The sequence below is a fragment of the Mya arenaria genome, chromosome 17 (assembly GCF_026914265.1).
Source record: "Mya arenaria isolate MELC-2E11 chromosome 17, ASM2691426v1".
NCBI classification, from domain to species: domain Eukaryota; kingdom Metazoa; phylum Mollusca; class Bivalvia; order Myida; family Myidae; genus Mya; species Mya arenaria.
The window spans coordinates 14,223,673-14,251,049 of NC_069138.1; the positions used below are offsets into that span (position 1 = coordinate 14,223,673).

Sequence of the window (27,377 nt, forward strand, 5' to 3'; positions counted from 1 at the left end):
CAAGAGGCATAAGTGCTTGCAATCTTGATGGGTTTCTTTCGTTTGTATCACTTTCTCACTTGAGTCAGAATATACAGTACAAGATGATAACATCTTACCGTGGCTTTTAACATAATGGGGCGATAAAAAATGTACAGAACATTGTTAACATTATCCTTATTCACTTAAAAATCGTAACTGCACTTGAAGTTTAATGGATACACATGTGATCTGCAAGATCAGCTGTACTTGTTTTATGTATCTGTATAATCATCATATTTGTTATATTTTTTCAACCTGCTGTTCATGCTTCATATTGGGGTTCAAATTCGCACAAATTTGTAAAGCTTAACAAAAATATGACACTAAGATCATGTCAATTTACAAATAAGATCTTAGATCTTAATCAAAAGGGCGTGTAAAGGATGTGAAATTTTTACTTTTTTTGTTTCTTCTTTCCAGTGTACCCGCAGGAGATATGACAGGAAACACTACAGACCAGCATGCATGCTGGGAGGCAATGGATAAAGAGGAATTCCTAGAGAACCCTGTCATTCACTGGTATGTGCTTCTGATAAGTAGATAGGCTTTTAAAAAGAGTTGGTGTTGTCAGGCATGTCATCATGGCCATACCCCAAAAATCATTCAAGTTGTAAATTTATCCAAAGGGATTATGTTGGCGATCATTTTTTAGCTTATGCGATGGTAATGTGTACATAGTATGTGGGTCAGTGCGTCTGTGCGTCTGTAAACAATTACTTGTGAACACGATACAGTCTTCAGTTTTGATTGTATCTCGATGAAACTTGTACAGTATTTAGATATTCATCAGAGCTTGGTTCCTTTCGAAAACCAGCCAGATCCGCCCATGCATGCCTAGATTATGGGCCTTGAAAGTTTTAAGGAAATGCTATTTTTAGCTAACCTTTTTTTAGCCAAGTCTGCATGACCGAATTTGTCTATTTTTAGCCAAGTTTACTTGTAAAGTCAAGTCTAGGATGGAAGGGAGACAACTTGCTTTTTTGGTTCTGCAGTTGATTTTGTGAATTACTCTGCCTTGTTCTTGTTGAAAGGCCATTTTTTTTAGCTTTATTGGCCAAAGTATTTGTAGTTCTTGCATTCATCTAAACAAAATTGGTTGTGAATGTTTGTTCAAATTATGCCCCTGGGGTCATTACTGGCCACGACCCAGGGTTCACAGGTTTGGTAAACTTCAATTGGGAAATGTTTGAAAATCTTTTTGTGTGTTCGCGCATCCATCTAAGAACAATTGCTTGTGAATGTTTGTTCAAATTATGCCCCTGGGGTCATTACTGGCCATCCCCCGGGGTTCACAGGTTTGGTATACTTTAATTGGGAATGTTTGAAAATCTTTTTGTCTGAAACAGCTATGCAGACACTTGCTATTTTGGATAAGGCATAATTTAGTGGTCTGCTACCATGGTTGTTCAGATTATGCCCCGGAAAACTGGCATTGCCCCGGGGGTCACAAGTTTCCTAGAGACTTATTTAAGAAATATTTTCAAAATCTTCTTGTTTCAAACCACAAGGCTCATACCTTTGATATTTGTTGTGGAGCATCATATGATGACTGTCTAGCAAAACAGTTGAAGTTTTGCCCCTGGGGCCAAAGCTGGCCCTACCCCTTTTGATCTTTTTTATTTTTAAAGCTACAGCAATGATATTTGGACCATGTGTACAGTTTTGCAAACCAGCATCAATATTGTCCTCGGATGACCTTGACTTTGACCTTTTGACCAACTTATTTTATTTTTAAAGCTACAGAAATGAAATTTTGACCATGAGAACAGTTTTGAAAGCATTTTTTTTTGTCAGATGACCATTACTTGGCACATATTAAAATAGTTCATGCAGCTAATCTGCTTACAACACTTTCTGTCCTCTGTTGTTGAATGTGGAACACTAAACGTGAACTATATGTTTGTTGCCTTTTACCCATACATACATGCTTTGGATTGAAAATGACTACAAGAGCCATGCCAATAGAGCAAAGGCCCTTATGGGCCTCTTGTTTTAAACCTTGAGTTTTTTTACGTTCCTGTATGAACAAACCAGGCTTTCAAGCGAGCCCTTCTTTTCCTACTTTTCCATACTTTTTTGTTAGGCTCCTACTTTTCCCTATTTTTTCTTGAAAAAGCCCTACTACCCCTACTTTTTTTGTAAAAATAGTATGAGAAATAATAGAAAAGTTTTAACTAAAGGCATTAATCAAAATAATCTAAACTTTGATTTTGATAAGAGTCCATTTCTAGTATTTTTGTAGGATTAGTTTGATGCAGTAGGTCTACAGTGCTGCAACAGGGGTTCTATGAGAATGAGTGGTGCATGATCATTAGTCAGAGACACCCATTTTAGCTTCATCTCCTCATCCTTTTGCTGAATCCTTTTTGATGCACTGGTTTCTAAGCAAAGATAACTACATGTACATCGCAATTGGTGAATAGGTTTTTAATAGTCATTTATCTGGATCCAAAAAGGTAAGTAAAGAGCCCTACTATCCCTACTTTTCGCTCATAATATACCTATTTTACCCTACTTTTTCAAAAAAATCCTACTTTTATCCCTACTTTTTTGTTATTGGTCACTTGAAAGCCTGACAATCACTAGAAAGCTACTGGTAGATACTCCTTTGATCAGAGGTTTGTTAATCCAAGCCCAAGATACTTCTATATTCTAAAGCGTTTCAAAAGCTTTTTGGCATTATAGAACATTTTCTTGTTTGTAGAGTTATTCCCCTTCGTGAAAATAGAGAGGTGGCTTGTGCTTTCGATGCTTCTAGTTTATCAGTGAAATAAAAATGATATTTCATTGTTTCAATCATGTTAAAATAACAAATTGATATTTTTCACTGTTTTAAAAATTGATCTCGCTCTCACTTCCAAATCAAACATAAACGTGCACAGGACTAGGACACAATTTCAACGATGTCATTTCGTAAATTAAGTTATGTTTGCTTTTCTGAAATTCTACAATTAACTGCCATTATGAATTCCTATAATTATATTCAATATTAAAAAAATGTTTTATATATTTTATATCCTTGTTTTTTGTTTGTTTCAATGTATGATGGCAATATATTTCAGCTTGTGAACACCAAAAGTAAAAATATAGCTTTTGGTGCTCACTCTGTGTAATATATACTCAAACAAATAATTTTGCTCTATTTTTTTCGGAAACTCAAGCCTGAACAAAATCAACACCAATACTTTATACTTTACTGGCGGTTTAATCAGAATGGTAGTTGGGATTCTCAATTTTTATATGTTATTTTTCAGAATCCTGTTTAAATCTCAATTAATCTAAATACCAAGCCAGGCTATTATGTAATTAGAAATCAATAAAAAAACATGTTTTGAGAAAAAGGTTCCATATTTACATGAATAATAACACTCTGAGACTTTAATTGAAATAGATGGATATATTTTGATCTTTAGAAACCCCCCAGATTAATTCATTATGCAGGTTATTTTCAATTTATTGTTATTAGGTCTGCGTAATATATTTGTTTCTATTCTGCAAATTTCATTTGTTTCATTCTGCAAATTACATTTGTTTCTTTCTGCAAATTACCCTGCAAATTATATTTGTTTCTGGTCTGCACATTATGTTTGAATTGGGTCTGCAAATAATATTTGTTTCTGGTCTGCACATAATGTATGTTTTAGGTTTCATAATACATTTTTGTTTAGAGCCTGCACATTGTGATTGTTTTAGGTCTGCATTTTATATTTGTTTAGAGCCTGTACATTGTGATTGTTTTAGGTCTGCATTTTATATTTGTTTAGAGCCTGCACATTGTGATTGTTTTAGGTCAGCATTTTATATTTGTTTAGGGCCTGCACATTGTGATTGTTTTAGGTCTGCATTTTATATTTGTTTAGAGCCTGCACATTGTGATTGTTTTAGGTCTGCATTTTATATTTGTTTAGAGCCTGCACATTGTAATTGTTTTGGGTCTGCAGATTAAATTTGTTTTGGATCTGCAAATGAAGTTTGTTTCCAGCCTACACATTACCCGATATGTTTTTGCCTGAAAATTGTATGTTTCAGACCTGCAAATTAAATTCATTTTCGGCAACTTTTACTATGTGTTTTTTTCCTTGGATTAATAGCAAAAAATCTTCATTTTTATCACCAATGTAATATTCTTAACTTTTATGAATAACAAACATGGGTTTTACTAAAAAGGGAAATAATTCTGTTTGTGGAATTTTCTTCCTAGAATGATAAACCTCCACATTTATTTGAATGTTGTAACAATCATAGTGATTTACCATTCTGTGTCAAAAGCAAACATTGTGAACCATAAATAGCACGTCATTGACACCCTGTTATTGTGACAACTGTCTGTAGTCATGTTGAGATGTAACCATCCAATTGCCTTCCTGGATTTCAAAAATTCAAAAGTTTCTATTTCATGTCGGGTAAAAATGAATAATTTACATAATTGTAAATTCAACCATATCAAGTGGCTTCACACATCTAAAATATTATAAAACATATACATATTTTCACTATTAAAATCCTTGGCAACCTGGCTGATCCAGAGAGCAACATTGCATATGTTTTACAAGATTATAGGCTTATTTGAGCAAGTAATTCACAGTACATGCAATGTTGTATAAGCCTCCTTTCTAGTAGTTATACACACACAAATTATTTTCCCCCTTCCATTGAAAGGGAGTCATTATTCTTTTTTTTTCCAGAGCAGAACTCAAAAACAACTTGAAGGAATTGATTGAAACTTGGAACAAAGATAGATAGTGGTGTGAATTTGAACACCCTGCAAGAATAGAACTCTGGGGCACTTGATTGCAGAGTGATCTCCCCTTGTATATTTTTATAAAGCAAACTTTGTCCTGCCAACTCAAAAACTACTTAAAGAAATTTAAATTGATTGAAACTTGGAATGTAGATAGATAGCGACATAAAGTTGTACACCCTGCAAGAAGGATAGCTCTGGAGCATATAATTGCGAAGTTATCTCCCCTTAGTTATTTTTATAATGCAATTGTCAAGACAAAAAATACATGAAGAAAATTTTACCCCCTCAGCAATATTATCTCTGTATACAACTAAGCTCCTTGTTTAAGGGCAGACATCAAGTTTTGAAGGTCAGGTGCTTCGAAAAACAACATTTCTAGTTATATTAGTCAGGGTTTTTCAAAAAGTAGATTGTATTAAATGCAGAGAAAATCTTCAAAAATATCCTTGAGCAAAATATCTCTTAAATTTCAATCTGCATAAAAATGATAATGCCATAGGGACCTTATTTTAAGAAAAGCGAAAATTCAAAATGCCAAAGGTTTACTACATGACTTTCCTGGAAATCTCTTAAGGCTCTTGGAGTGATGCAAAGTTCCCTAAGCAGTTTATTTTGACAGATTTGAACGGTTAAAACTCCCAAGTTGTTTTTTTTTTAAAAGAATTTGTCAGATTTTTTTAATACATTTACCAAGAATGCTTGTCTAGACATGTGTTGGCGTGGCATTAGCATAAAATGGGCAGCTCCATGGTGACAATTTTACAATTGCTTCTGGAAATAGGTGCTTAATTTTAACTCATTTTTTTTTGGAGGAAAAAAAGTCTGGGTATTGTAATAGCCTCCAGGCATTGTTAGCCTTGGTGATTACTCAGAAACACATATCCAGCAAGGCCCATAACTCTGCCTTAAATATTTGTTGAGTCTTTTTCTATGGCAACAATGTTTCCTTTTTAAATTATTCTAGTGAAGTGTTTATGGTAGCGTTGAGAGAACAAATAATGGTATACTTATTTATTTATTTATTGCTTATTTATCATTTCACCATAGCAACATTTTTTCTTTAGGAATCAAATAAAATTCATGGAAAGAGAAGAGGAGCATTATTTAATGTCCAAGTTACTATGGTTATTGCTGGGTAACCATAAAAACAACATTAAATGTTTATAGTTTTGATACCATGACAACAATTATTCATTTTCAGGAATCGTATATTGTGGGTGGAGAGAGGGGAAGCGTTGTTGTATGTCCAGGTTAGCGTGGCGATCATCAGTCTTTCTGAGACCATTCTTGTACAATATCTCAGCTACAAGGTATTCTGTCTTAACTATGATGTTAGCTAGCTAGCTGGTTAGTATACCTACAAGAGAAAAAATGCTGAAGATAAAAATTGCAAAGACAAACTATTTGTTATGGTCAATGATTTTGATAAATTGTCTGATTTCAATTTCTTCAGTAATTTTTATTGAACAGCTTTATGTAAGATCATGGTAATTTGATTATCATTTTATAAGGAGTGTTATTTGTCGGTATTTTATAGTTATTAAATAATATGTTATGATGTCTATTTCAGGGAAATATCTTACAGCAGATTATTTCCTGGGAGTTTATTCTGGAGTTGTGTCTAACCGTGCCCTTCATCATTACTGTGAGTTTATTATTGATAGTTTCATAACTTTGTTAGCTTTTTAAAGAAAAATAATCCATTGACATGGCCGTGTCATTAGAAAAGTTGCCACACGATACTTGGTTCTTGTGTATGAAAGTCAAAAATGCAATTGGCCTTTGTTTGGGAAATCTCTATTTACATAGTTTTCGGAGGCTTGTGATTATGTAAATGTTCATTCCTGTTGACCTTTTATGAGCTTACTCATAACTGTATAAAGCATATCACAAATTTAAATTCATCATAGGTTTGGACTGCATCTTTAAAACTTGTTCAAAGTATACATACCTGTATGATTAGCACCTGAACATTAGTTCACTAGTTCACGACCCAGTACATGGAGTGTTGCCCAGCCTCTCTATTACCATCATAATTATAATCACTGTCCTTGTCATCATGAAATGAACATAAAGTTGGTTCAGTAACTTACAAATGATTGAAGATTATCAAATGAAACTTGGTTTAAATGTTCACTCAATGACAATCATACTAAGTTTCGTCACTGTGGTTAAAACTCATTTGCCCCTTTCATTAAATATTGGTTAACTGAGAAAACATATTAAAATGGACTTTGTTTAGAATTTGATTATTCCAGCTTCTATCAAAAGTTCAGCCTGCACAATACAGATTACAAACAATGAAAAAATTACTGCATGTTTAAGTAAATTTAACTGCAAGAAAGTGTTTATGAAATATATTTTAATCATATATTCGGTGTGATTGCATAATATGAAAGGTGTAGGAACACAAAAATTAATATTTGGCCTCGCAAATTCTTTAAAAAATAAAGCCACTGTGGTGTTTGAAACATGATTTAAAAAAGGTACATGTGACAAAAAAGCGATTTTTTTTTTTCAGAGTGGTCCAGTCCTTTACTAATGTTCATGTGTTATGCACTGTATGTGGTTTTAATATCTTTGCTGAAAAAATGTACTACTACATTATTATTTTTTATCAAATTCATGAAAAACAGCAGAAACGGTGAAAATAGACATTCTTCACCCAATAGACCAATTTTAATTTTAAGTATTTGTAATGTTTTGGGTGAAAAAGATCATATTGTTTATATAGTTGTCTTTAATCAGGCTCAATTATGTTATTGTAACAAACATTTTAAGCACAAGCATTTTATTTCATATCTCTTGCAACTTTGCAGGCTGAAAATAAGCCTTCGTGATCTTATCCCTCAATTTTCATTTTATTCAAAGATTATGTACAAGGATTAAATCACGCACTTATAAGGTAAAGCAGTGGAATCCATTTATAGAATGGTTTGGACTGTGCTAGAATTGTGGAAAAGTGTACACAAGTTGAGTGCATCTGATAGCAAGCTGTGTTGAATAGTACTGTAACAGTAAGCCTTTATATCACAGAAGACGAAGGACTTTTTCTAAGAATGATACTCTTGGAAATTAAATATGCTTCCTTTATAGGGTATTATTTTATAACCTATGTAATTAGTTTTATATAACCACAATAGCAGATCCAGGGAGTGAATGGGAGGGAGGGCTACACCCGGCTTGCGACCTCCTCCCAAACTTGTCCAAGTTTACTTTTTATTTCAATATGGGAGTAAATAATAAATTATGCTAAAAATGCAGCTTTTTTGGATTAGTAATTGTTAAAACATTCTTGGGGAAGAACCCTCCAAAACCTCCTGCCAACATTTTAAACAAAAAAAGTTTTTGTTCCAAGAGAGGGGCACAAGTCAAAAGTTAATCCCCCTCTAATGTCAACTTCTGGATCCCCCCTGAACCTACATTGTAGTTTATTATTAGTTTTTAATTACCTTTATAATGAGTGTTATATAACCCATATAATTAGTGTCTGCCTAATTGGACTCAAGGATACTTAATGCATACATGTGATAACGTCCCAGACGTCCGGGATTGTCCTGGAAATCGTATCTCTGTCACGGAATCACGGAAGGTGCATGTTTGTCCCGGAAAGTCATAAAAAATAAAAACGAAAAAAAAATCTCGGATTCGATTATCTTAATTTTACCAATGTAAGTCAGCTATTTTGCCTGTCTGGGACACTGGTCGTAAAACACAGGACATGTTGACACTAATCCGTTAATTGGTACATGTGTCGTCGAGGTCATCGTCAATCACCCGATAATTGATCTATTGGCCTATTGTTGCGCTTAACGAGTCGGAGAGGGTTCTTGTATACAAATTCATTGTTTTTATATTGATTTGTTTGGTCTTATGAATGATAGCTTTTAATTGATGAATTGATATTTTTCACACATTTTACCGACAAACGAGCATGAAGGTAAGTTCAAAGAAAGTGATAAAATGAGTAAAAAAACAAAATTAAAACACGGAAAACATCCCATATTCTATTCAAATTTCAAAGTCGATACATCGTTATACTTTAAACAACTTAAGCGTCCATAAGGAATTTTAGTGTTTTGAACTTTTTTTCGAACTATCGTTGTGTATTTTTACGCCGAAATAAAACTGACAATATGGGGTTTACAGGTGGTTATATAGAGTGCTTTAATCACGTGACCATGGTAAGTCACGTGATCGCTTTATACAGCCGATTGTTGACACGTCTCTATCAAAATTATATGCATCTCAAAATGGAAAAAAGCTCATCGACTGGAAAATCTTCTTGATTGTTTGGAAAATATTGTGTGTCATAAATTGCAAACGTTTTAAATGTGATGAAAAAATAAATATTTTGTAACGCATGTTCTCAAAAGTGAGGAAAAACAGGTGCCCGTATAGTTGTTTACTTCCTGTTTTGATGAAACAGAAAGTAGATTACATATCCAACTAAGATTCCGAGATTTTTTTTTTCGTTTTTTTTTTTTATGACTTTCCGGGACAAACATGCACCCTCCGTGACTCCGTGACAGAGATACGATTTCCGTGACAATCCCGGACGTCCGGGACGTTATCACATGTATGATCACATGAATGCTTAATGAATTATTGAGAGGCCTTAATTGATGAACCAATTCTATAATAGACAATTATTGTAAGTTAATTTTCTTAGGTAACATAAATCCAGATTATTTATTAGAATTTTATTATTGACCACCTATATATATATTCTATATTGGCCTCATTATTGGTAAATAATTTACTGATGTTCCTTAGATGTAGACTGTTAGATTAATTTGCTTATACATTGATTCAAGCTTCAACACTGTTATAATCAGATGTGTTTTCCAATAAAATATGCCTTTTAAGTACCCACAATCTTGAATTCATATAACACTAAACTGGAACTGCATGACTATTTTCACTAACAAGAAGCTATGACATCATATTATTTGTTTATGTCATATTTACTACTTGACCCATTTTGATCTAATTAAAATCATATCCCCATAATCATTTTGCTATTAGGATCTATGGTTCACTCATAAAAGGTCATCTTCTGAGACGCTTGCTGTCAGCCAATCAGTGGCCTTCTTAAAATAGCTTTTTATGCAGGATAAAATAAATTTTAGCCGATATTTTTCTGGGATATCATAATTGTTTTGGAGATTTAATATAAGCACTACATCTACCTTTTCTCACAAGCCTAAATAGCTCGGTTATTAATGGAGCAGAAGAGTCAAAATATAACATATGTATCTCTGCTGTGTAGGTTTGAATGACAGCTTCACAATTTTTCAATTATACATGTACTTCTTTTTGCTAAAGCATCAAACAACATTGAGTGAATCTGTGTATTATTTAATAAAATGTAAGGTTAGTGTGACCTATGTCTCATTTTAAGAAAGGAATCTACATGAACACAGAATGACAATCAACTGATATTATATAACTGACGAGGGTAGTGACTCCGCAGCATTAGGGAACACAATGCTTTATAAACATCCCTGAAAGATACATGTAAATGTAGCTTACCTGCTAAGGGCCAAGAAATTGGGCTGTTTCTAAGTTACCAAATATGACCAATGTCCTAAATTGAGCAATTTCTGTTCAAAAGATGAGAAAAAAACACACTTGAAGGTTAGGAAGGTATATATATCTTTGTTATATATACTTATGAAATAATAGAGCAAGCGAAAGAAAGAACATATGTAAGCTTTTCTTTGTTCTTGTATTTTTTTTTGTATTGGACATAATTTTCCTATCTGATAACAGTGCCCCAAATTCTCTCAATTTTTGCTGAAAACCCCCTCCTAAACTCATCTCATGCAGAAAATTCTCTGATCTACGTATGTATCTATCCAGTAAAAATCCTAGCCATTGCTTAATTTCTCTGAGAAAATTGGTATGAGGTAATATCCCCCATTCTTAACAGTACTGCTGACAGAGTTATGCCATAAAAGGGAAGCCTCTACAGAGTGATGATTACATTATAAAACAACAGTTTTCAGACATAACTGCCGGTTCCATGCATTCTTAATATACCAGTCCGTTAGCAGGAATACTGCTCTTTGCTGCCAAATCATGATGGGTCTTGGTAAAAAACCTGGACAAGGCGCTCAATGGTGTCTAGACCTTTGATGACTGGCATTTATGTCTTGACAGCTGTAGGAATTATGTCTCCCAAATGTGTCTTGAATGTAAAAATGATCAGTGATAGGACTTCAGATGATCTACGATTCTTATTTATGATTTCCCTTTAGCTGACACTATGTCGGTTATTTTACATGGAGAAGACAACATATTACATCTCCTACATAAATAATGTTTTAAGCTTGTCTGTTTTTCAAAGGAAAAGGTTGAGATAATGTCATAGCCTTTAAACGTTCTTGTTTTCAGATTAATTATATACTGCCTATCCTACAGGAATAATGTTTTTAGCTTGTCTGTTTTTCAAAGGAAAAGGTTGAGATAATGTCATAGCCTTTATGATGTTCTTGTTTTCAGAATAATTTTATGAAACCTTTAAGCTGCATGGCCATACCTCAAAAACAGTTCAAGATATTCAAAAGAAAACCCCTACGTATAAATTGCAAACATATACCAAAGTTATAAATTGCAATGCCTAAAATTTGGGCTTTAATAATTGTTGACTAGGTTTGGAATCATCTGGGAAGAGGGCATTGTCCCAACCAATCTGACAATGGGGTAGGTTGGGAACAATCTGGGATAGGGGCATTGTCCCAACCAATCTGACAATGGGGTAGGTTGGGAACAATCTGGGATGGGGGCATTGTCCCAACCAATCTGACAATGGGGTAGGTTGGGAACAATCTAGGATAGGGGCATTGTCCCAACCAATCTGACAATGGGGTAGGTTGGGAACAATCTGGGATGGGGGCATTGTCCCAACCAATCTGACAATGGGGTAGGTTGGGAACAATCTGGGATGGGGGCATTGTCCCAACCATCTGACAATGGGGTAGGTTGGGAACAATCTGGGATGGGGGCATTGTCCCAACCATCTGACAATGGGGTAGGTTGGGAACAATCTGGGATGGGGGCATTGTCCCAACCAATCTGACAATGGGGTAGGTTGGGAACAATCTGGGATGGGGGCATTGTCCCAACCAATCTGACAATGGGGTAGGTTGGGAACAATCTAGGATAGGGGCATTGTCCCAACCAATCTGACAATGGGGTAGGTTGGGAACAATCTAGGATAGGGGCATTGTCCCAACCAATCTGACAATGGGGTAGGTTGGGAACAATCTAGGATAGGGGCATTGTCCCAACCAATCTGACAATGGGGTAGGTTGGGAACAATCTAGGATAGGGGCATTGTCCCAACCAATCTGACAATGGGGTAGGTTGGGAACAATCTGGGATAGGGGCATTGTCCCAAACAATCTGACAATGGGGTAGGTTGGAAACAATCTGGGATGGGGGCATTGTCCCAACCAATCTGACAATGGGGTAGGTTGGGAACAATCTAGGATAGGGGCATTGTCCTGACCATCTGACATTGGGGTAGGTTGGGAACAATCTGGGATGGGGGCATTGTCCCAACCAATCTGACAATGGGGTAGGTTGGGAACAATCTAGGATAGGGGCATTGTCCCAACCAATCTGACAATGGGGTAGGTTGGGAACAATCTAGGATGGGGGCATTGTCCTGACCATCTGACAATGGGGTAGGTTGGGAACAATCTAGGATAGGGGCATTGTCCCAACCAATCTGACAATGGGGTAGGTTGGGAACAATCTAGGATAGGGGCATTGTCCCAACCAATCTGACAATGGGGTAGGTTGGGAACAATCTAGGATAGGGGCATTGTCCCAACCAGTCTGACAATGGGGTAGGTTGGGAACTATCTGGGAAGAGGGCATTGTCCTGACCATCTGACAAGGGGGTAGGCTGGGAACAATCTGGGAAGAGGGAATTGTCCTGACCATCTGACATTGGAGTAGGTTGGGAACAATCTGGGAAGAGGGCATTGTCCTGGCCATCTGACAAGGGGGTAGGTTGGGAACAATCTGGGAAGAGGGAATTGTCCTGACCATCTGACAAGCGGGTAGGTTGGGAACAATCTGGGAAGAGGGCATTGTCCTGACCATCTGACAATGGAGTAGGTTGGGCACAATCTGGGAAGAGGGCATTGTCCTGACCATCTGACATTGGAGTAAGTTGGGAACAATCTGGGAAAAGGGAATTGTCCTGACCATCTGACAATGGGATAGGTTGGGAACAATCTGGGAAGAGGGCATTGTCCTGACCATCTGACAATGGGATAGGTTGGGAACAATCTGGGAAGAGGGAATTGTCCTGACCATCTGACAATGGAGTAGATTTGGAACAATCTGGGAAAAGGGAATCATCCTGACCATCTGACAATGGAGTAGGTTGGGAGCAATCTGGGAAGAGGGCATTGTCCTGACCATCTGACAATGGAGTAGATTTGGAACAATCTGGGAAAAGGGAATCATCCTGACCATCTGACAATGGAGTAGGTTGGGAACAATCTGGGAAGAGGGAATTGTCCTGACCATCTGACAATGGAGTAGATTTGGAACAATCTGGGAAAAGGGAATCATCCTGACCATCTGACATTGGAGTAGGTTGGAAACAATCTGGGAAGAGGGCATTGTCCTGACCATCTGACAAGGGGGTAGGTTGGGAACAATCTGGGAAGAGGGAATTGTCCTGACCATCTGACAATGGGATAGGTTGGGAGCAATCTGGGGAGAGGAAATTGTCCTGACCATCTGACAATGGAGTAGATTGGAAACAATCTGGAAGAGGGAATTGTCCTGACCATCTGACATTGGAGTAGGTTGGGAACAATCTGGGAAGAGGGCATTGTCCTGACCATCTGACAAGGGGGTAGGTTGGGAACAATCTGGGAAGAGGGAATTGTCCTGACCATCTGACAATGGAGTAGGTTGGGCACAATCTGGGAAGAGGGAATTGTCCTGACCATCTGACAAGCGGGTAGGTTGGGAACAATCTGGGAAGAGGGCATTGTCCTGACCATCTGACAATGGAGTAGGTTGGGCACAATCTGGGAAGAGGGCATTGTCCTGAACATCTGACATTGGAGTAGGTTAGGAACAATCTGGGAAAAGGGAATTGTCCTGACCATCTGACAATGGGATAGGTTGGGAAGAGGGCATTGTCCTGACCATCTGACAAGGGGATAGGTTGGGAACAATCTGGGAAGAGCGAATTGTCTGACCATCTGACAATGGAGTAGATTTGGAACAATCTGGGAAAAGGGAATCATCCTGACCATCTGACAATGGAGTAGGTTGGGAGCAATCTGGGAAGAGGGCATTGTCCTGACCATCTGACAATGGAGTAGGTTGGAAACAATCTGGGAAGAGGGAATTGTCCTGACCATCTGACAATAGAGTAGGTTGGAAACAATCTGGGAAGAGGGCATTGTCCTGACCATCTGACAATGGAGTAGATTGGAAACAATCTGGAAGAGGGAATTGTCCTGACCATCTGACAATAGAGTAGGTTGGGAACAATCTGGGAAGAGGGAATTGTCCTGACCATCTGTTAATGGGGTAGGTTGGGAGCAATCTGGGAAGAGGGCATTATCCTGACCATCTGACAATGGAGTAGGTTGGAAACAATCTGGGAAGAGGGCATTGTCCTGACCATCTGACAAGGGGGTAGGTTGGGAACAATCTGGAAGAGGGAATTGTCCTGACCATCTGACAATGGGATAGGTTGGGAACAATCTGGGAAGAGGGCATTGTCCTGACCATCTGACAATGGAGTAGGTTGGGAACAATCTGGGAAGAGGGAATTGTCCTGACCATCTGACAATGGAGTAGGTTGGGAACAATCTGGGAAGAGGGCATTGTCCTGACCATCTGACAAGGGGGTAGGTTGGGAACAATCTGGAAGAGGGAATTGTCCTGACCATCTGACAATAGAGTAGGTAGGGAACAATCTGGGAAAAGGGAATCATCCTGACCATCTGACAATGGAGTAGGTTGGGAACAATCTGGGAAGAGGGCATTGTCCTGACCATCTGACAAGGGGGTAGGTTGGGAACAATCTGGGAAGAGGGAATTGTCCTGACCATCTGACAATAGAGTAGGTTGGGAACAATCTGGGAAGAGGGCATTGTCCTGACCATCTGACAAGGGGGTAGGTTGGGAACAATCTGGGAAGAGGGAATTGTCCTGACCATCTGACAATAGAGTAGGTTGGGAACAATCTGGGAAGAGGGCATTGTCCTGACCATCTGACAATGGAGTAGATTGGAAACAATCTGGAAGAGGGAATTGTCCTGACCATCTGACAATAGAGTAGGTTGGGAACAATCTGGGAAGAGGGAATTGTCCTGACCATCTGACAACGGAGTAGGTTGGGAACAATCTGGGAAGAGGGAATTGTCCTGACCATCTGTTAATGGGGTAGGTTGGGAGCAATCTGGGAAGAGGGCATTGTCCTGACCATCTGACAATGGGATAGGTTGGGAACAATCTGGGAAGAGGGAATTGTCCTGACCATCTGACAATGGAGTAGATTTGGAACAATCTGGGAAAAGGGAATCATCCTGACCATCTGACAATGGAGTAGGTTGGGAGCAATCTGGGAAGAGGGCATTGTCCTGACCATCTGACAATGGAGTAGATTTGGAACAATCTGGGAAAAGGGAATCATCCTGACCATCTGACAATGGAGTAGGTTGGGAACAATCTGGGAAGAGGGAATTGTCCTGACCATCTGACAATGGAGTAGATTTGGAACAATCTGGGAAAAGGGAATCATCCTGACCATCTGACATTGGAGTAGGTTGGAAACAATCTGGGAAGAGGGCATTGTCCTGACCATCTGACAAGGGGGTAGGTTGGGAACAATCTGGGAAGAGGGAATTGTCCTGACCATCTGACAATGGGATAGGTTGGGAGCAATCTGGGGAGAGGAAATTGTCCTGACCATCTGACAATGGAGTAGATTGGAAACAATCTGGAAGAGGGAATTGTCCTGACCATCTGACATTGGAGTAGGTTGGGAACAATCTGGGAAGAGGGCATTGTCCTGACCATCTGACAAGGGGGTAGGTTGGGAACAATCTGGGAAGAGGGAATTGTCCTGACCATCTGACAATGGAGTAGGTTGGGCACAATCTGGGAAGAGGGAATTGTCCTGACCATCTGACAAGCGGGTAGGTTGGGAACAATCTGGGAAGAGGGCATTGTCCTGACCATCTGACAATGGAGTAGGTTGGGCACAATCTGGGAAGAGGGCATTGTCCTGAACATCTGACATTGGAGTAGGTTAGGAACAATCTGGGAAAAGGGAATTGTCCTGACCATCTGACAATGGGATAGGTTGGGAAGAGGGCATTGTCCTGACCATCTGACAAGGGGATAGGTTGGGAACAATCTGGGAAGAGCGAATTGTCTGACCATCTGACAATGGAGTAGATTTGGAACAATCTGGGAAAAGGGAATCATCCTGACCATCTGACAATGGAGTAGGTTGGGAGCAATCTGGGAAGAGGGCATTGTCCTGACCATCTGACAATGGAGTAGGTTGGAAACAATCTGGGAAGAGGGAATTGTCCTGACCATCTGACAATAGAGTAGGTTGGAAACAATCTGGGAAGAGGGCATTGTCCTGACCATCTGACAATGGAGTAGATTGGAAACAATCTGGGAAGAGGGAATTGTCCTGACCATCTGACAATAGAGTAGGTTGGAAACAATCTGGGAAGAGGGCATTGTCCTGACCATCTGACAATGGAGTAGATTGGAAACAATCTGGAAGAGGGAATTGTCCTGACCATCTGACAATAGAGTAGGTTGGGAACAATCTGGGAAGAGGGCATTGTCCTGACCATCTGTTAATGGGGTAGGTTGGGAGCAATCTGGGAAGAGGGCATTATCCTGACCATCTGACAATGGAGTAGGTTGGAAACAATCTGGGAAGAGGGCATTGTCCTGACCATCTGACAAGGGGGTAGGTTGGGAACAATCTGGAAGAGGGAATTGTCCTGACCATCTGACAATGGGATAGGTTGGGAACAATCTGGGAAGAGGGCATTGTCCTGACCATCTGACAATAGAGTAGGTTGGGAACAATCTGGGAAGAGGGAATTGTCCTGACCATCTGACAATGGAGTAGGTTGGGAACAATCTGGGAAGAGGGCATTGTCCTGACCATCTGACAAGGGGGTAGGTTGGGAACAATCTGGAAGAGGGCATTGTCCTGACCATCTGACAATAGAGTAGGTAGGGAACAATCTGGGAAAAGGGAATTGTCCTGACAATCTGACAATGGAGTAGGTTGGGAACAATCTGGGAAGAGGGCATTGTCCTGACCATCTGACAAGGGGGTAGGTTGGGAACAATCTGGGAAGAGGGAATTGTCCTGACCATCTGACAATAGAGTAGGTTGGGAACAATCTGGGAAGAGGGCATTGTCCTGACCATCTGACAAGGGGGTAGGTTGGGAACAATCTGGAAGAGGGAATTGTCCTGACCATCTGACAATAGAGTAGGTTGGGAACAATCTGGGAAGAGGGCATTGTCCTGACCATCTGACAATGGAGTAGATTGGAAACAATCTGGAAGAGGGAATTGTCCTGACCATCTGACAATAGAGTAGGTTGGGAACAATCTGGGAAGAGGGAATTGTCCTGACCATCTGACAACGGAGTAGGTTGGGAACAATCTGGGAAGAGGGAATTGTCCTGACCATCTGTTAATGGGGTAGGTTGGGAGCAATCTGGGAAGAGGGCATTGTCCTGACCATCTGACAATGGGATAGGTTGGGAACAATCTGGGAAGAGGGAATTGTCCTGACCATCTGACAATGGAGTAGATTTGGAACAATCTGGGAAAAGGGAATCATCCTGACCATCTGACAATGGAGTAGGTTGGGAGCAATCTGGGAAGAGGGCATTGTCCTGACCATCTGACAATGGAGTAGATTTGGAACAATCTGGGAAAAGGGAATCATCCTGACCATCTGACAATGGAGTAGGTTGGGAACAATCTGGGAAGAGGGAATTGTCCTGACCATCTGACAATGGAGTAGATTTGGAACAATCTGGGAAAAGGGAATCATCCTGACCATCTGACATTGGAGTAGGTTGGAAACAATCTGGGAAGAGGGCATTGTCCTGACCATCTGACAAGAGGGTAGGTTGGGAACAATCTGGGAAGAGGGAATTGTCCTGACCATCTGACAATGGGATAGGTTGGGAGCAATCTGGGGAGAGGAAATTGTCCTGACCATCTGACAATGGAGTAGATTGGAAACAATCTGGAAGAGGGAATTGTCCTGACCATCTGACATTGGAGTAGGTTGGGAACAATCTGGGAAGAGGGCATTGTCCTGACCATCTGACAAGGGGGTAGGTTGGGAACAATCTGGGAAGAGGGAATTGTCCTGACCATCTGACAATGGAGTAGGTTGGGCACAATCTGGGAAGAGGGAAATGTCCTGACCATCTGACAAGCGGGTAGGTTGGGAACAATCTGGGAAGAGGGCATTGTCCTGACCATCTGACAATGGAGTAGGTTGGGCACAATCTGGGAAGAGGGCATTGTCCTGAACATCTGACATTGGAGTAGGTTAGGAACAATCTGGGAAAAGGGAATTGTCCTGACCATCTGACAATGGGATAGGTTGGGAAGAGGGCATTGTCCTGACCATCTGACAAGGGGATAGGTTGGGAACAATCTGGGAAGAGCGAATTGTCTGACCATCTGACAATGGAGTAGATTTGGAACAATCTGGGAAAAGGGAATCATCCTGACCATCTGACAATGGAGTAGGTTGGGAGCAATCTGGGAAGAGGGCATTGTCCTGACCATCTGACAATGGAGTAGGTTGGAAACAATCTGGGAAGAGGGAATTGTCCTGACCATCTGACAATAGAGTAGGTTGGAAACAATCTGGGAAGAGGGCATTGTCCTGACCATCTGACAATGGAGTAGATTGGAAACAATCTGGAAGAGGGAATTGTCCTGACCATCTGACAATAGAGTAGGTTGGGAACAATCTGGGAAGAGGGAATTGTCCTGACCATCTGTTAATGGGGTAGGTTGGGAGCAATCTGGGAAGAGGGCATTATCCTGACCATCTGACAATGGAGTAGGTTGGAAACAATCTGGGAAGAAGGCATTGTCCTGACCATCTGACAAGGGGTTAGGTTGGGAACAATCTGGAAGAGGGAATTGTCCTGACCATCTGACAATGGGATAGGTTGGGAACAATCTGGGAAGAGGGCATTGTCCTGACCATCTGACAATAGAGTAGGTTGGGAACAATCTGGGAAGAGGGAATTGTCCTGACCATCTGACAATGGAGTAGGTTGGGAACAATCTGGGAAGAGGGCATTGTCCTGACCATCTGACAAGGGGGTAGGTTGGGAACAATCTGGAAGAGGGAATTGTCCTGACCATCTGACAATGGAGTAGGTTGGGAACAATCTGGGAAGAGGGCATTGTCCTGACCATCTGACAAGGGGGTAGGTTGGGAACAATCTGGGAAGAGGGAATTGTCCTGACCATCTGACAATAGAGTAGGTTGGGAACAATCTGGGAAGAGGGCATTGTCCTGACCATCTGACAAGGGGGTAGGTTGGGAACAATCTGGAAGAGGGAATTGTCCTGACCATCTGACAATAGAGTAGGTTGGGAACAATCTGGGAAGAGGGCATTGTCCTGACCATCTGACAATGGAGTAGATTGGAAACAATCTGGAAGAGGGAATTGTCCTGACCATCTGACAATAGAGTAGGTTGGGAACAATCTGGGAAGAGGGAATTGTCCTGACCATCTGACAACGGAGTAGGTTGGGAACAATCTGGGAAGAGGGAATTGTCCTGACCATCTGTTAATGGGGTAGGTTGGGAGCAATCTGGGAAGAGGGCATTATCCTGACCATCTGACATTGGAGTAGGTTGGGAACAATCTGGGAAGAGGGCATTGTCCTGACCATCTGACAATGGGATAGGTTGGGAACAATCTGGGAAGAGGGAATTGTCCTGACCATCTGACAAGCGGGTAGGTTGGGAACAATCTGGGAAGAGGGAATTGTACCAACAATCAATGATATCAATGTTTTATTCATGGCTATCTTCTGAGAGGACAAATAATTCAATATCCTGTTTCATATTCCTTGAAATTGAATTTGCTCCTCAATTATTCCATGAAGTACTTAATATCTTAAATTGAAATTGATTAAAACAAACAGAAATAAACGTAAACAATAAATTGAATGACATTTTTTACAAATTTCTCAAGAAGCTCTGATCTTAATAAGCGCGCCTGATCAATCATACTGCATGAATGCAAAGTAATTACAAATCAATCTTTAAATGTATACATAGTAGTCATTTAAATGAAAGTGCATGTCCTCCGTTGTTAAGATCATTATATTTCTAATGGTTTAATATTCTACAAAATTCCCGGAGTTGCCTGAACTCAGTGCACTGAGTTTTTTTCTGTATTTCAGATTTTTGGAGATACCATTTGGGGCCTAAACTTTTTAATGTTGAAAATGTTTTCTATATTTCAGTTATTCTCAAAGCCACTGCAGGGCCTCTTCATTCCAGTTTTTCTCAATTGCTGGCTGGCTAAGCAGTCAATGCAGAATATGTTTGTAAGTATTCAAAGCTAAATGTGTGGTTATATGATGACTTTCACATTGGCCGTAATACTCAAATGACAGGCATATAGGAGACTTTCACATTGGCCGTAATACTCAAATGACAGGCATATAGGAGACTTTCACATTGGCCGTAATACTCAAATGACAGGCATATAGGAGACTTTCACATTGGCCTTAATGAATCAAATGACAGGCATATGATGACTTTCACATTGGCCTGAATGAAGCAAATGACAGGCATATAGGGAACTTTCACATTGGCCTTAATGTAGCAAATAACAGGCATATAGGGGACTTTCATATTGGCCTTAATGAAGCAAATAACAGGCATAAAGGGGACTTTCAAATTGGCCTTAATGAAGCAAATAACAGGCATATAGTGGACTTTCAAATTGGCCTGAATGAAGCAAATAACAGGCATATAGGGGACTTTCACATGGGCCCGAATGAAGCAAATGACAGGCATATAGTGGACTTTCATATTGGCCTTAATGTAGCAAATAACAGGCATATAGGGGACTTTCAAATTGGCCCGAATGAAGCAAATAACAGGCATATAGGGGACTTTCACATGGGCCCGAATGAAGCAAATGACAGGCATATAGTGGACTTTCATATTGGCCTTAATGTAGCAAATAACAGGCATATAGTGGACTTTCAAATTGGCCCGAATGAAGCAAATAACAGGCATATAGGGGACTTTCACATGGGCCCGAATGAAGCAAATGACAGGCATATAGTGGACTTTCATATTGGCCTTAATGTAGCAAATAACAGGCATATAGGGGACTTTCAAATTGGCCTGAATGAAGCAAATGACAGGCATATAGTGGACTTTCATATTGGCCTTAATGTAGCAAATAACAGGCATATAGTGGACTTTCATATTGGCCTTAATGAAGCAAATGACAGGCATATAGTGGACTTTCATATTGGCCTTAATGTAGCAAATAACAGGCATATAGTGGACTTTCAAATTGGCCTGAATGAAGCAAATAACAGGCATATAGGGGACTTTCACATTGGCCTTAATGAAGCAAATAACAGGCATATAGGGGACTTTCATATTGGCCTTAATGAAGCAAATAACAGGCATATAGGGGACTTTCATATTGGCCTGAATGAAGCAAATAACAGGCATATAGGGGACTTTCACATTGGCCTTAATGAAGCAAATAACAGGCATATAGGGGACTTTCATATTGGCCTGAATGAAGCAAATAACAGGCATATAGGGGACTTTCACATTGGCCTTAATGAAGCAAATAACAGGCATATAGGGGACTTTCACATTGGCCTTAATGTAGCAAATAACAGGCATATAGTGGACTTTCAAATTGGCCTGAATGAAGCAAATAACAGGCATATAGGGGACTTTCACATTGGCCTTAATGAAGCAAATAACAGGCATATAGGGGACTTTCACATTGGCCTTAATGTAGCAAATAACAGGCATATAGTGGACTTTCATATTGGCCTTAATGAAGCAAATAACAGGCATATAGTGGACTTTCATATTGGCCTTAATGTAGCAAATAACAGGCATATAGTGGACTTTCAAATTGGCCTGAATGAAGCAAATAACAGGCATATAGGGGACTTTCACATTGGCCTTAATGAAGCAAATGACAGGCATATAGGGGACTTTCATATTGGCCTTAATGAAGCAAATGACAGGCATATAGGGGACTTTCATATTGGCCTTAATGAAGCAAATAACAGGCATATAGGGGACTTTCACATTGGCCTGAATGAAGCAAATAACAGGCATATAGGGGACTTTCATATTGGCCTTAATGAAGCAAATGACAGGCATATAGGGGACTTTCATATTGGCCTTAATGAAGCAAATGACAGGCATATAGGGGACTTTCACATTGGCCTGAATGAAGCAAATAACAGGCATATAGGGGACTTTCACATTGGCCTTAATGAAGCAAATGACAGGCATATAGTGGACTTTCATATTGGCCTTAATGAAGCAAATAACAGGCATATATGAGACTTTCACATTGGCCTTAATGAAGCAAATAACAGGCATATAGGGGACTTTCACATTGGCCTTAATGAAGCAAATAACAGGCATATAGGGGACTTTCACATTGGCCTGAATGAAGCAAATGACAGGCATATAGGGGACTTTCACATTGGCCTTAATGAAGCAAATAACAGGCATATATGAGACTTTCACATTGGCCTTAATGAAGCAAATGACAGGCATATAGGGGACTTTCACACTGGCCTGAATGAAGCAAATAACAGGCATATAGTGGACTTTCACATTGGCCTTAATGAAGCAAATAACAGGCATATAGGGGACTTTCATATTGGCCTTAATGAAGCAAATAACAGGCATATATGAGACTTTCACATTGGCCTTAATGAAGCAAATAACAGGCATATAGGGGACTTTCATATTGGCCTTAATGAAGCAAATAACAGGCATATAGGGGACTTTCACATGGGCCTTAATGAAGCAAATAACAGGCATATAGGGGACTTTCATATTGGCCTTAATGAATCAAATAACAGGCATATAGGGGACTTTCACATTGGCCTTAATGAAGCAAATAACAGGCATATAGGGGACTTTCACATTGGCCTTAATGAAGCAAATAACAGGCATATAGGGGACTTTCACATTGGCCTGAATGAAGCAAATAACAGGCATATAGGGGACTTTCACATGGGCCTTAATGTAGCAAATAACAGGCATATAGGGGACTTTCACATTGGCCTTAATGTAGCAAATAACAGGCATATAGGGGACTTTCACATGGGCCTTAATGTAGCAAATAACAGGCATATAGGGGACTTTCACATTGGCCCGAATGAAGCAAATGACAGGCATATAGGGGACTTTCACATTGGCCCGAATGAAGCAAATGACAGGCATATAGGGGACTTTCACATTGGCCCGAATGAAGCAAATAACAGGCATATAGGGGACTTTCACATTATCCCGAATGAAGCAAATGACAGGCATATAGGGGACTTTCACATTGGCCCGAATGAAGCAAATGACAGGCATATAGGGTACTTTCACATTGGCCCGAATGAAGCAAATAACAGGCATATAGGGTACTTTCACATTGGCCCGAATGAAGCAAATGACAGGCATATAGGGGACTTTCACATTGGCCCGAATGAAGCAAATGACAGGCATATAGGGGACTTTCACATTGGCCCGAATGAAGCAAATGACATGCATATAGGGGACTTTCAAATTGGCCTTAATGAAGCAAATAACATGCATATAGGGGACTTTCACATTGGCCCGAATGAAGCAAATAACAGGCATATAGGGGACTTTCACATTGGCCCGAATGAAGCAAATGACAGGCATATAGGGGACTTTCAAATTGGCCTTAATGAAGCAAATGACATGCATATAGGGTACTTTCACATGGGCCTTAATGAAGCAAATAACAGGCATATAGGGGACTTTCAAATTGGCCTGAATGAAGCAAATGACAGGCATATAGGGGACTTTCACATTGGCCCGAATGAAGCAAATGACAGGCATATAGGGGACTTTCACATTGGCCCGAATGAAGCAAATGACAGGCATATAGGGGACTTTCATATTGGCCTTAATGAAGCAAATGACATGCATATAGGGTACTTTCAAATTGGCCTTAATGAAGCAAATGACATGCATATAGGGGACTTTCACATTGGTATAAAAAAGAAATGACAGTCAGTAGTCAGCGAATGGTGTTGGACATGCTGTAACTGAACACACTCATTGAGACCTGGGGCCGTATTCATAAAACTTCTTAAGTTTTTCTTAAGAAAAATGAAATCTGTCTCAACTTAAGATAGGAATTTCATTTATCTTAAGTTCTATTCATAAACATTCTTAAGTAGTAGTTGGTAAATCTCAACTTAAGATATGAAGGATTCCTAGGAATTTCCTAAGAATTTCTTAAGTCCCGTTGCTATGTGTTGAATACTCTTCAAAGAAGAAATGCGCCAAAAGCTACCGTCTATTTTTTACGGTTTTGGAAGCAAATTTGTATCCTTTTGTTCAATTTTGGCTAAAGTACTATTTTAAAGACGTGTAATAATTGACAATATTGTAAATAAAAAAATCATCAGTTTTGGCACAATTTCTCTGTGATATTATTGTACATAACCATGAATGCCACCTTAAAGTGCTAAAAAAAGCATTTATAATAATCAATGTGAATGAAAAATTGTTCCCGCGCTATAACCACAGCTGAGAGACAGTGTATATGGTCGAGAAGCCAGGCTTGGTGACATCAATTTCATTTTATTTTGGGATTTTTTTTCTTGAAATTGGGAAAAACATATACTTGTTTGGCATTGGGAATTGGTCAGATATTCTGACCCATGAATTGCAATTGCGGATTTAGAGGGGGGCGCACCAGGCGCGTGCCCCCTCAAAAATCGTCGAAGTAACAAACATTCCGATTACAAATTGCTAAATTTTCCTTGAGAGAGTAACCCTTAATCCACATGCAAACAGTTTATGTTATACAACTTCGGTTCTAAATGAGGGGCGCATGGTCAAAGGGTTGCGCCCCTAAGATACGCCACCTCTAACTTCAATTCAGGAGCCACCCCTGTGATGGGCAGAAAAAGGCCTATTCAGTCAAACATGGGGTTGTTGCATGTGGCAACATTCATAGCCAGTTTGCAATGATTCATAACTTATGAATATCTTGAAAGGGTGTGTACAGTAATAAAATGTACAAGTTTCTGCACACATAACATGTAGACAACGGTACCAAGGCTATGACAATAAATAAGGAAGTAACAAAAGGACACATTTTTTCTATATAAAATTTAATTATTTTTTCTATAAACACTGCATATTTATTTCAATGATAACAAGAGATGTTTGTAAAAAAAAGTGCCCCCCCCCCCCCCTCCCCCCCTTGAGCGCCATGTTGTCAGGATTATAATATTATGGACAATTGAATGAAATATGCATGGACCGAAATAACAGCTGATTTGTCACTGACATTGGATGCCGTTGAGGCGGTTTTAAGAATATGACCATTCAAAGTGTGAGGATAGTGTGTTATGACCATGACCTTTGACCTCAAAATCCATAGGAGTCATCAGCTGGTAACCAAAAATCTAAATGTCAAGTTTGAGGGCCATGGGTGCAGGCATTGACAAGTTATCACACAATCTTTTTTCGTTCAAGGTCACTGTGACCTTTACCTTTGACCCGATGACCCTTAAAATCATAAGGGGTCATCAACAGGTCAGACGCAACTCCAAGTCAAATCAGAAAGGGTCATTTACTGGTCAGGCCAAACTTCCATGTCAAGTTTGATGATCATAGGTTCAGACATTGTTGAGATATCACTGGGAGAAGATTTGTTAACTTTTTTGCGTTAAAGGTTACTGTGACCTTGATCTTGGCCTGATGACCCCCAAAGTCAAGAGGGGTCATCTACTGGTCAGGCCCAACCTTCATGTCAATTTTGATGACCATAGGTCCAGGAATTGTCAAGTTTGCTTTCAAGGTCACTGTGACCTTGAAATTTGACCCCTAAAATCAATAGGGGTCATCTACTGGGCAGGCCCAACCTCCAAGTCAAGTTTGAGGGCCATGGGTGCAGGCATTGTTGAGTTATCACTCGGACAACCTTTTATCATTCAAGGTCACTGTGACCTTGACCTTTGGCCCGATGACCCCCTTAAACAGTAGGGGTCATCTACTGGTCAGGCCCAACCTCCAAGTCAAGTTTGATGACCATACGTCCAAGAATTGTTGAGTTATCACCAGACAATGCGAATGTCCGTCGGACAGTCGGACATGTCCGGTATATTTCCAGTTTGACCGACGAAACTTTTGTTTTGGTCGGTCACAATGTCCGGTGAAAAATTACAGTCAGCTGCTCAGCACCGTTTAATTTTCGGAAAATTTACTTTCAGTGTCTAAATAAATGTTCAGAGTTATTTTTAACTATTATATCATGATTATTCAGCGTGTTAATCCGTGTATCACTATTTGTAAACCCCGTTTCGACATGTTTCCGTAAAAGCCGATAAAACGCGTAAGGTTCTGATCTCAGCTCGTACCATAATACTTTTATTTTACGGAAATGTTCGGAAATTACAAAATGTATTTATTTTCGGCGAAGTGGTTCCCGGTAATCGTGTTAATTTAAATATGATGATTAATATACCGAGCTGACTTTCTTTCCGCTCTGTTTAACATTGCCAATAACAAGAAATCTACTTTCGTTTTTGCATAAATGTTGTGCCTGCGTTTGACTTGTAGTACAATTCGTTACATTTTATAACTGTACTGTATCTTTAAGTTAAAGATGAATTAAAAGAGTAAGATCTAGCTGTTCCATGGGCAGGCGAATCAGATATTCAGATATGAGTTTTTTTGGGAGGCAAGGGAAGAAAAAAATTATGACATAAGATTCGAATATTGATTTTTTTTACATGATGTTTAGCTTTTTTTTGTAATTTATTATATATAGTACTGTAGGACAAATCTAACCAAAAAAGATCTTAACCTGTTATAATGGGGAATTAAAGAACTTATTTAAAAAAGAGGCTTAAAATCAAGGTTTAGGCTGATGTAACTGAATACTGTTTGTAACATTGCGACAGGTAAAAATTTGTTGCGACAGGTAAACTTTAAGTGTTTACCTGTCGCAATGTCCTGTGAAGGAGAAACAGTTTTCGCGTTGTCTGTATCACTCGAACAAGCTTTGGTCTACCGACGGACCAACATGTGCAAAGCAATATACCCCTCTTCTTCGAAGGGGGGCATAATAGTAATTTCTTCAAACACTTTGGCACAGACTGCAATCATGTGTTCCTGAGGACTCCGGTGAATGTCCATGAAATGTAAATTAGTTTGGTAGTTCACTAGATGATAACATCTTCACGCTTAACCCTTTCCCTTAGTTTGTTTTACACAACAATTTGAGTTTCAAATGACGGTCACATTGAAATATCCAT

The 27,377-nt window shown here is 39.6% G+C and overlaps 1 protein-coding gene across 7 annotated transcripts in view; it reads left to right on the forward strand.

Moving 5' to 3' along the window:
• Positions 1–27,377, forward strand: part of LOC128223884 (potassium channel subfamily T member 2-like) — a 137,045-nt gene that overhangs the window by 58,525 nt on the left and 51,143 nt on the right. For all 7 annotated transcript variants that reach the window (XM_052933338.1, XM_052933340.1, XM_052933341.1 and 4 more), the window contains 4 exons: positions 442–540; positions 5,967–6,075; positions 6,336–6,410; positions 20,322–20,405. In XM_052933338.1, the coding sequence (XP_052789298.1) occupies positions 442–540; positions 5,967–6,075; positions 6,336–6,410; positions 20,322–20,405 (367 nt within the window). The remainder of the gene's footprint in view (positions 1–441; positions 541–5,966; positions 6,076–6,335; positions 6,411–20,321; positions 20,406–27,377) is intronic.